Source organism: Magnolia sinica, chromosome 8 (assembly GCF_029962835.1).
Source record: "Magnolia sinica isolate HGM2019 chromosome 8, MsV1, whole genome shotgun sequence".
Lineage (NCBI taxonomy): Eukaryota > Viridiplantae > Streptophyta > Magnoliopsida > Magnoliales > Magnoliaceae > Magnolia > Magnolia sinica.
This window is the reverse complement of record NC_080580.1, coordinates 8,872,283-8,882,836: the sequence shown is the minus strand read 5'-3', so window position 1 is coordinate 8,882,836 and position 10,554 is coordinate 8,872,283. Positions and strand designations below refer to the sequence as shown.

General features: G+C 41.9%; 1 protein-coding gene across 2 annotated transcripts; it reads right to left on the bottom strand.

Moving 5' to 3' along the window:
* Positions 1-362: 362 nt before the first annotated feature.
* LOC131252792 (CASP-like protein 5B2) lies at positions 363-9,886 on the bottom strand. 2 transcript variants are annotated; one of them, XM_058253489.1, is made up of 3 exons: positions 9,360-9,870; positions 5,966-6,098; positions 363-889 (listed from the first exon to the last, which is right to left on the bottom strand). In XM_058253489.1, the coding sequence occupies exons 1-3, from the start codon at positions 9,488-9,490 to the stop codon at positions 692-694; spliced, it is 462 nt and encodes a 153-aa protein (XP_058109472.1). In that variant the 5' UTR covers positions 9,491-9,870; the 3' UTR covers positions 363-691. The 2 variants fall into 2 exon arrangements, with proteins under 2 accessions (XP_058109472.1, XP_058109473.1); XM_058253490.1 differs by lacking the exon at positions 363-889 and adding an exon at positions 897-1,038 and having other exon boundaries at positions 9,360-9,886.
* Between the last annotated feature and the right edge of the window lie 668 nt (positions 9,887-10,554).

Here is a 10,554-nt window from a genome sequence, read left to right as displayed (position 1 = left end):
CCAGCTGATGAACGGCTAAAAACAGGAATGGGCCCACAACTGACTGGGAATGTAGAAAACCCAAAACCCTAGACCAGCCCATTGATCTATCAGACACTGATTTTAAGAGCCATGCAGTGCAAGATCAGCCATTTCTACAACAAGATCAATGGGTCATTAGACCTGCCTGGCCCAGCCCATTGACGACCCTAAATGCAGGATGCCTTTGAGAAACTTAGATCTCCATGAGGCCAGCTACACCTGTAACGTTAGTAAACAAATAATGAGAAGGCTTCGTAGCAAGGCTCTTCACCAAGCTTGATGTGCCCCACTGCGTGATGATCCAGACCGCTCATCTAAAAGCTGATACTGTACAGTCAAAATAGAAAGAATCGCACTCATCTGTGATCATAACCATTCATTCCAAGTTCAGCTAGAAAATGCTTTCCTAAGGTTTGTTGTCTCTAAGTTGGGTTTTTACAGACAATCAGGACTGACAATTGGATTTATTTTTTTTTCACTTTTCTTTTAAATCATTTCTCCTTCTCAGGGCCAGTCAATTCTAATTGAACCATGCATGCATACATGCACGCCAGGATTTCCAGATTCACGAGGGGTTTTTCGCCATACTGAAAAAAATAAGACCATGTTACAGACAGCATATACAATGAGAGAAGAGACGCGGTAAGAAGCGTGGAGCTTGTAGGTGTCATTAAACAGAAGCCAAGAGCCAAAACATGACCAGAGAAGATATCGCAATGAATAGCCAAGTTATGAAAGCTAAAGCGATCGAGATTTGGAACTTGCCACACGGAAGGCCTTCTGACTTGCAGTAGTCTATGTCCCTTGTGAACAAAACCACCACTCCTGCCGACGAGCATGCCGCTGCAAGCGATAGTGTTGACGTCACCTGCATTGGGTTATCCTGATTAGTTTAATATTTTAATTAAATCAAGTGTATAATAAAGATGAGATTTTGTAGAGAGACATGGAGGCCCGCTTGTCTCCATCATCTCCTCCCTCCATGCCACTTGCTTCTAGGGCAGTCGCATTGCTGATCTGGTGGTGAGCCACATAGTTAGGCTATAGTTTTAAAACTTGCAGCGATCGGATTATCTTAGCCATCACATTAGTGAATTATGAATGGATGGTTAAGATAGAGAAGAAAAAAAGACTGAGATAAGTAGATGGCTCCCACTGTCAAATCACCATGATTTTTGGGTCATGTCCTGTGTAACAGTGACCTATCAAATCAATGGTTCTTATTGTCCTTGATCTCCACAGCAGGTACGATGGAGATGTTGGAGGCAAGCAAGCATCAATCCCCAGAGAGGTACACCAGCAAGTTTAGAAGGATGTCATCCAGAAGAAACTCAATCTCTGCATTCAAACATTTTACATTTATTTTTTTCCTTTTTCTGATGATTAAGATATTTGCATCCAAACATGAGTTTTAGAAAGAAGCAGACAAGAAAGACTGACACAATCCAAGCAGTTCAAAATCCAAGCCCAGGCCCATTTATAACCATAGGCAACATGCAATGTAGTTGTTTGGGAGGTGAGCTAAAGTCATCTAACCAAGAAAAGAACAAAAAGGCTTTGGGAGTGGACCACAATAAAACATAAATCAATCAGCTCAGACATATCATCACTAAGGAATAGTTACATCAACGAGCATAACAACCTGAGGCAAGCAACCGATCAATCTGGGCCAGGGGGAGTCTACCATATTCCAGTCCAAAATATTTCAGGTTGGGATTGCAAAGCATGCGGGCTTTTGGATTACAAGGCATCCAACACCATTTTCCCAGGTAATTTTCTGTGGATGGTAGTGAAATTCATAATCGCCATTGTTCTCTTCCTCACATCACATCGTGAGCTGATTGATATTGAGGCATTCTACTGCAAACAAGGACTTGTTGTAATCAATATAGGATGGGAAGAAGAGTGATGAGGGCCACAACATCAAATACAGTCCTGGTTTGCTACTCATGCTTGTCTATAGTTCTCTTATCTTTTGCAATTCACCTTACAAAAGGAGTTTTATTCTTGAGTTAGGATGGGAGAAGACCAGTTCAACATTAGCATTTATTTCATCCGTTTGGAAGTCAAAGAGAGTTTGAAACAGACATGGAATTTAGCCTCCACAAGTATCACATGAGGTAAGCTTCTAGATGAATATTACTTATCGAGTGACAACATCTCCATCAGCACTCTCAATTTCACTAATGAAAAGAAGCTCTAACCCTGTTTTTACTTCAGAGCAGATTCTAGAATACGCTGGTCTTGCCTTCGGCAAACATTTGCAGGTTATAGCATGTCCTCTGAAATCGAGCATGAAATGAGGCTTTTTCCTCTTCCTTTTTTTCTTTTTTTTTTTTACGGTAATGAAACTTCTATTTAAAAAAACTGCGCCGAGGAAAACATCAAGTGGGGACAACACCAACAGACCAACCACAGAAAAACAAAACAAACTACAGCCGAAACACAGAATTACATTAAAAACATCAATGGCCTTAAAACAAGAGACCCATTCCACCACATCTCGATTGACCCTTTTAACCACATCTGACACCAACCCACTCAAATTCCGAAAACACCAATTGTTCCTCTTCCCCCATGTAATGAGGATACTAGTCACCGGTTTTTAAAGAAACCCACACCTCATCACAAGTAGCGAGTGGGCATGGGGTCAAATCCCCCACAAGTCCTCGAGTGCACAACACAGTGTTGAAGCAAATATCGCAGGAACAGAAGTAAAGCAAACTAAAATGAGGTCTCCATCCATCTACCGCATTCCCTCTTGTGATGCTGACTCTAATGACAATGAACCTTGGTTCCAGAATGCAGCATTATCATCTGTACATTGAAAGGATGCAACTGGGCTGGATTGGGCTTATCAGGGCCCATACCCAATCCACCCATTAAGAGTTGAGCCTTAAGTCCTGAGGGTTGACCCAGGCTAGGGTTTTAGGCCCAATAACTAAATGAGCTTAACATGGGCTTGTGTATCCTAAAGGTCCTAGGTCTGACCCAACTTATTTAACATTGGTAAGCTACCCAGTTGGTGCACCCTGAGCTTGATTCATTAGCAGGCACAGGCTTCCAATAGCTATATGGGCTCGACAAGGGCTTGTGTACTAAAAGTCCGAGTAGGTACAGCCCAATTCATATAAAATGGGTGGGCTGAGGACTTGGTGGGCCCTGAGTCTGATTCATTCGTGGACAAGGTGGGTTGGGACGGGCTTGGGTCCTTAGCTCATGGGCTAGACCTAGACATGCTTCAGTCCAGTCCAGACAAGTTGCAACCCAAATTGTTTGATTCTAGAATGGAAGAAGAAAAAATAACAACATGCTTGCTACTCTTCACCATGCAGTTCACCTGGAATAAAAGGGTCGGCTAAACTTTGTGACTGCGCCAATGATCCAGAATCTCCCGGGAGTCAAACCCCTGATTGATAATGCTGTAACCAAATACAGTGTACTATGCCAACTTTACAAGATAATCAATTTCTCATTTCTCATAAGGGTTATTAGGCTTGCTAATTCAACTATGATTTTGTATTTAGTTTACGCCAGTAGGCTTTGGTGGCCGTGCTGAATGCCTTGTTGTATTTTTTATAATGATTTTAGCCAACCTAGAAAAAATTATGAAGGATCACGGTGAGACATCATTACATCCCTTATGTGAATCTTATGCCTTATATATCAATATGATACAATGTCAAACCTAGAGAGATGGCGAGATAAAATAGAGAACTATGGACATTTTTGAGTGAAGTGTCGCTGCTGTAAGAGTTCCATTATCCAGGAAAACCAATCAACTGCAGGCCGCCACCCACAGAAGGAAAAGAATATCAAAAGAAGAGCTGGGCATATTTCTGTTTATCCATTGCCCATTTGCCTCTTCTGTTTGGAACGGTCTTCTCTATGTTTATATCTCTTGGGTTTCACCAAACTCCATTGGGCAGTTCCTTATGGGGTGGCATGGACTGGCATTTGGAAAGAACTTGTCAGTAATTTGGCATCTCTGCTTGCTGGCTAGTCTATAGGCATTATGGGAAAAAAGAAATGACAAACCTTCAAGGAAAACCATTCTCCTTCATTCCATAAACATGACAAGAAAAAGGAATCTCTCAAAAAAAAAAAAAAAAGATACGCATCCAAAGAACCCTCATATAGGTTTCAGAAACAAAAGAAACCTAATGCAAAGTCAAAGAACCAAAATGTCCCGACTCATAGCTATTTCTCAGTGAGCCATAAGTGGGGTACCTTGGTCAATTCCAATTATTTAAAGAAACATGAAACTAAAAAAGATAAAAATAATACTAAATCTATCAAGGCCCACACGTGTGATCATGTGGAGCCCAAATGTAGGATTGGAGATCTGCTTGCATCATCTTTACAACCAAAAAAAAAAAAAAGGTTACTTTCGGTTGCCTCATGAGAAACTTGCTACCATCCGTTCACAATTTCAGCTCCAGTGGGGAAAGGGGAAATGTCTCAAAAGGGGGCAAACTCATATTGGATGGTCAAAGAAGCCGGATAACACCATCACAGAAGTGTTTTCCTCATATAAACATATTTACAGTCAATTCAGAAATTCTCTGGGTGTGATAATTGTTTTCTATTAAGATGTTGATTGGGCAAGACACACCATACAAGCATGTAATGTGGCCCGCCCATCATAGCCCTGATTAACACAATGGTCGTTAGTCTTCATGGGTGTGCCCTGGAGCAGTCTGCCTAATTCAACATTTTTTAGAAGATAAAAAGATTATCTAATTATACAATTAAGGTGGCAAAGGCTCCCAGTCATTCCAAAGTTGTAGGTTTTAGAAAGTGACCAAAATATACACTTCTAGAAACATTTTAAAAGAAAAGTCGGTCTTTAGATGGCAACTGGATTTTAATCAGTTCACTGGGAGTCATAAAAACAATTGAACTAAATACAACAAGACGGGCCTATGAACATTTCTTGTTGCTACCAGAGAAAATTGCATACAACCAACCATATTTATCTTCAGGTTCAGAAGTATATCACATTCAATGATGTAATGGTTACAATGCACCTAACCGACAAGGAATCAGAAATTTTGTACTTTCACGTTCACACACTTACTTTGTTCATTTAAACTTAGAAAATATACATTTACAATATATCAAATGTCCGATATGTGAGAACAGTGGTCCTTTGAGACAGAGAACTTCAGTCATGTAATAGTCAGTAAAGAGTTGACTTCCTTTCCATCCACTGTGTGGTGGCGGTCCAAGTCTGGAACTTTTTTCCTAGCTCAGCTCAGATCGGATGGTCTCTTAATGTTTCCATTGGCAATTTACTTGTGACATGGAGCTGTGGTCCATTTAAAGGCCGAAGGACAATGATCATGTGCAACAGAGTATCCCTTGGAATTATTTGGGGGAGCGTGGAGGGAGAGAGAAAACTCTTCGAGGACAAAGTGGTGCCAATGAAACCCTCAAAGAGAAGAATTATGATCATAGATGTAAATTGGCCATTGCCTAGCCAAGAATTTTGTGGGTGTTCGATGGCAGTCCTTCTGGGAAATTTGGAAGTGTTTAGTGGCCTGTTGTTTGTTTCCTCCTTTTTTTGGGGTATCTTTTGTGGGGGAATGGTTATTGGGGTTCCCCTTGCATTCGTAATATTCCTTTGTTTTCTTTTGATGGATTGAGTGTGAAGTGACAGGAGGGTCACCCACAGCTGGGTATTTCTGTTTGTTTTTCTTTTCCATTTCTGATAAATTCAATCGGTTACAAAACCAAAAAAAAAAAAATAGCATGTTGATCTGCAATGTAGGCAAAAATAAGACCCAAATGTACAAACATCATGTTAATCTTGACTGAAAATTTTAGAAAATGAATGTACTCGGGCATACAAGGTCTCAGAGTTTTGCAAGAGCATGTTAATGCAACTGTATGCAGCACATGTAGCATAAATAAATGGAGTATAGAATGGAAAATTACTTACCCAATCTCCAACCACAAAAAGGCTCACTAAGACAGGATTTTGAAGGTCTCTCTTAATCCTCAAAGCATAGACATCAAGACACGCGAGTCCAAAGCTCCACAGAACTTGCAGCCCCATTGAAGCAATCAAATAGCTGAAACACAAAGTAGACGACTGTAAAAGCATATGATTGAAGAAATTCCGTGAATGCATGTACTGGTGAGTATGTACGTCTACGTCACTGTCAAACTGACGATATGCATATTGTGAAGTGCCCCCAGGTCTCGAGTCTGTGTGAGTTGTGGGCATGGTTACACAATTCAGACCATTGATCTGATGGGTTCCACTGTGGATAGAAAATGCCCCCAAAATTTCCCAGACTAGAAGATCCTAGCCATCAAATTTTTGGTCCTCTCACCACTGAATATGTACCATCACCATTATCTGGAGGCCACTGATTGAAAGTAATGTAGGGGCATTTTTACACTAGGCTTGAGTGGGGTTGCCTGTGGGATGCAGAGGCAAACTCGAGGTGGATGGCCCACGTGAGGCGAGCCCCACCTGTGTGAGGCGGGTGGCTGATGTGAGGCAGTACCCATGTGATTTGGGGCCCACAAGGGGGGTTCGGTCGAGGTCCTAACCCATGAGATGTGGGGTTGAGCCATGAGATAAAGAGATTGATTCGACATGCTCTAACCATTCGAGCTTTTAGAGCAAGTGATTAATTGTCCTGCATCAAATTGGTATCAAAGCACATCTCATGGTATCAGAGCGGGAGGTCTCATGTTCGAGACTCCTCACCGGTGGTGATTAATGCATGGGCATTTTCACAGTGAGCTCGAGTGGGGTTGCCTGTGGGATGCAGGAGCACACTCGGGGTGGGCGGCCCGTATGAGGCGGGTGGCTCGTGTGAGGTGGGCCCCACCAGTGTGAGGCGGGTGGCTTGTGTGAGGCAGTACCCATGTGATTTGAGGCCCACGAGGGGGGCTCGGCCGAGGTCTTAACCCATGAGATGTGGGGCCTGGGTTATGAGATAAAGGGATTGATTCACTATACTCTAACATTTTCAGCTTTTAGAGCAAGTGGTTAATTGTCCTGCATCAAAAAGGTTACCACTTATGTTTGTCCCATTAGGTGATTTATGGGCATGTCTCTCAACTGTGGGGCCCATCAAATACCACTTATATTTGTCCCATCAGGTGATTTATGCACAATGAGCCATTAGAAAAGTTCAAAAAGAACAAAACTACTATCATTTTCAGCATTGTTAAGCAATAGAGAGTATCTGATTAGAAGAAAATAGATAGTTACTTGAAATTGGGGCCAAGGTTTTAAGTTTCGGTTTTTATGGGGGTGTCGGGGGCAAATCACGGTGATGGCAATGATCGGTGAAGAATAATACAAGTTACAACCTTGAACAAATTTCACTCAGTCGTGCCAAGCAATCACTCCATGCATGAGCAGATGGTGCCCAGCTGGAGGTAAGATCATAGGAACTCCTCAAGGCCTAGATCTGAGAAGTAGTACATAACATATGAACAATGATTTTGTATGTGGAACCCTGCCCAACCACATGCAAGCACACATTTCACTAATGTCACAAGTGTGCAAAACCCAAGCTTTCAATCAGGCAGGCCAAGGCGTTTCGTATCTTTTGGCCCAAAAATCAGGTTGTTTCACTCTCTAGGCATGCTACAATGTACAAAACAAATGAATGGCAAAAGAAATAATTATAGACATCTCTATGTTTTGTCACTGTGGCCCACTCGAGGGATGAAACACCACAATGATTTTGTTAAGAAACTAACCAATACACCAAAAGCCCCAGGACTGATGGAACGCATCAAGCTAGGCTCTTTAGACCGTTGGGATCATAACATTCCATGACACTCCATGGCCAACGTCCGCGGCAACCCCCACTCTATGGGGGCACTCTGGCCTCTTTTTCGGGTAGTCCTTTCCAGAGCATGGTGGCTACACTCTGGTTATCCATGTAACCCTTTACGCTTGGTGGCTGCACTCTGGTTGTCCAACTAGTCATTTCCACATTGTGGCAACTTTCACTCTGGTCCAGGTTGCCCTTTCCACAAGTCACCCCTTCTGTGACTCGAACACAGGACATAGTGTTGGCTCCGATACCAATTGTTAAGAACCTAACCAATGCGCCAAAAGCCCCAGGACTGATGGAACACATCAAGCTTGGTACTTTTCATGAATGATAACCAAGCACACACCTGTACACCCAAACACTCAGGTCTCTCACTTGTGTGCAATATTGGCATGTCTATAACTGAACTCTTCCAGTCACAACATTTTTCACGGGTGATAACCAAGCACATGAACACGTACGGAGATCCCATAACCTTTTCATCCTCCAAGGTTTATACCATACCTATGGCATCTCTCTATGATGGCCAACCGTTAATGGATTCAAAGAAAAAAATTGCCATGATCGGTTTATCCTAAACGTCTAAAAACATGGTGTATAAAAATCATTCAAAATTCAGTCTGTAATTTGTATTCAACACTTTCCAAATGGCTATGATTCTCCAATAAATGTGAAATGTGGTCTATGGTCCATTCAGGGAGTTGTATAATGAAGAGAAATGCCCGGGTACCAGCACCAGTACCATAAGGTAACCATACTTCACATGTTTTCCTGCCATTGTGTCACATGTTTAGAAAATCCGATCCGTGCAAATGGTTAGCCCCATCATGAAGAACACATAACCTGCCTACTTCTTGGATCGTCCTGGTTTCATTTACAGGTGATATTTGCAATGAGATCAGCCTTGCACAGCCCATCTACATTGGCGGGATACACGTGCGGGGAAGTAACATGATGCTATCATGGCGTTGGGGGCAGTATCTGATCATTTCTCTGCCATGAATGAGAATTTCATTCTCCAGGTGGATTAGATCTCCTCCCATGAATAAAAAGAAAGGCATATATATTGTATACGGGGCAGACGTACATGATGATCTGAACCGCTCATTCATCACAATGCACCATAAATGGACCATGGGCTCAATATCACGATAATCAGACAATCCTAGCCATGTAAAGAAAATGCTGCACAAAAATCAGCGACCACACTTTTTACACGGCTAGGATTATCCAATCGCTGTCATTTTTGGCATTCAAACCATCGATAGTCATTCCCAACAAACAGACGGTTCAGATCATCGTACTCATGTGCCAAATGTATGGTTGAGAAAATGGGAGAACAAAATAGGTGGAACGAACCCTCTACAGTATAAATGCACATGCATACATGGATCAACCATAACTCCTAATTTTAACCGAAAATTCAAAAACTTAAAAAGACAAAAAAAAAAACATAGAAATATCAAATAACTATCTAAATTATAAAATAAAATAAAATAATAATAATAATAAAAGAAGGATCTATACCAGAAAGCAGTGAAGCTCGAAAAACCAAGACCAGAAACCATGGCGACAATCGACGCCGCTGCAAACAGACACTGCCATATCCTCAGCAGCAGCCCACTTATCGTGCCAGGGCTCCCGAGCAAGTCCTTCATTTCCTCTCTCTCCCCCTCTATCAGGGTCTATACACCAATCTCTCTGTGTATATATCTCTCTCGGGCCCTCCTTTTTCCCAAACCGGAGGGGCCCTCAAAAACCCTAGATTTCAGTACCTTTCCATATCGAATGAAACCTCTACCCGATCTCCTCCGTTTCTCCTCTTCTTCCCCAGCCCAACTAAGTGACCGATTCTTCCGATTCAACTCAGGTAACTGGTTCTCATTAAGGATTCTGGGGTTAAAAGAAACCCTAGAGATTTTTCTCTTGCAGGGAGAGGATCTATGAGAAGGAGACGAAGCAAAGAAGAAAATAAGAGTCGGGCGGAGAATTTTTAAATGGGGTGAGCGGTCGTACATGAACTTCCTTTTCTTCTTTTCTTTTTCTTTTTTTTAATCTTTCTTTTACACTTTTCTTCTTTTGGGTGAGGTGTTATTCGGTAACCCCGTGTTATCCCTTTGGTGGGGCCCACATTGATTATTTATCGTAAATCCACGACGTCCATCTATTTTTCCAGAAAAATTCAGTTTGAAATCCCAAAAATTAAGTAGATTTAAATCTCAGGTGGACCACACAACAGGAAACTTTGTTGATTGAACCTCCACCGTTAAGAACTTCCTAGGGCCCACCGTAATTTATATTTTCCATCCAACCCATTGATAAGTTCAAAAAAATATGGATAGAGGGAAAATACAAAAATAATCTTGATCTAAAACTTTTATGGGTCACAAAAAGCTTTGAATGGGAATTTACCAGTTTTTCCAGTATTATGGTGTAATGAAGAGTTAGATCTGCTAAAATTTTGGTATCACGTTCTAAAATGAGCTGGAAAAACAGATGGACGGCGTGGATTTATAAAAAACTCATCAATGTTGTCCCTACATGGTAAGGATAGTTGCCACTAAAATATTACCCGGATAAGACCTAATCCGCTCCCGTTGCTTTCGGCCATCCAGCCACGGGCGCTCAGAAGAGTAAAGACAGGATTTGGATTGCGTGGTGCAGCACACAGCACTGACGTCAGTGCTGGAATGGCTCCATCGGCCCACCATGATGTACGTCT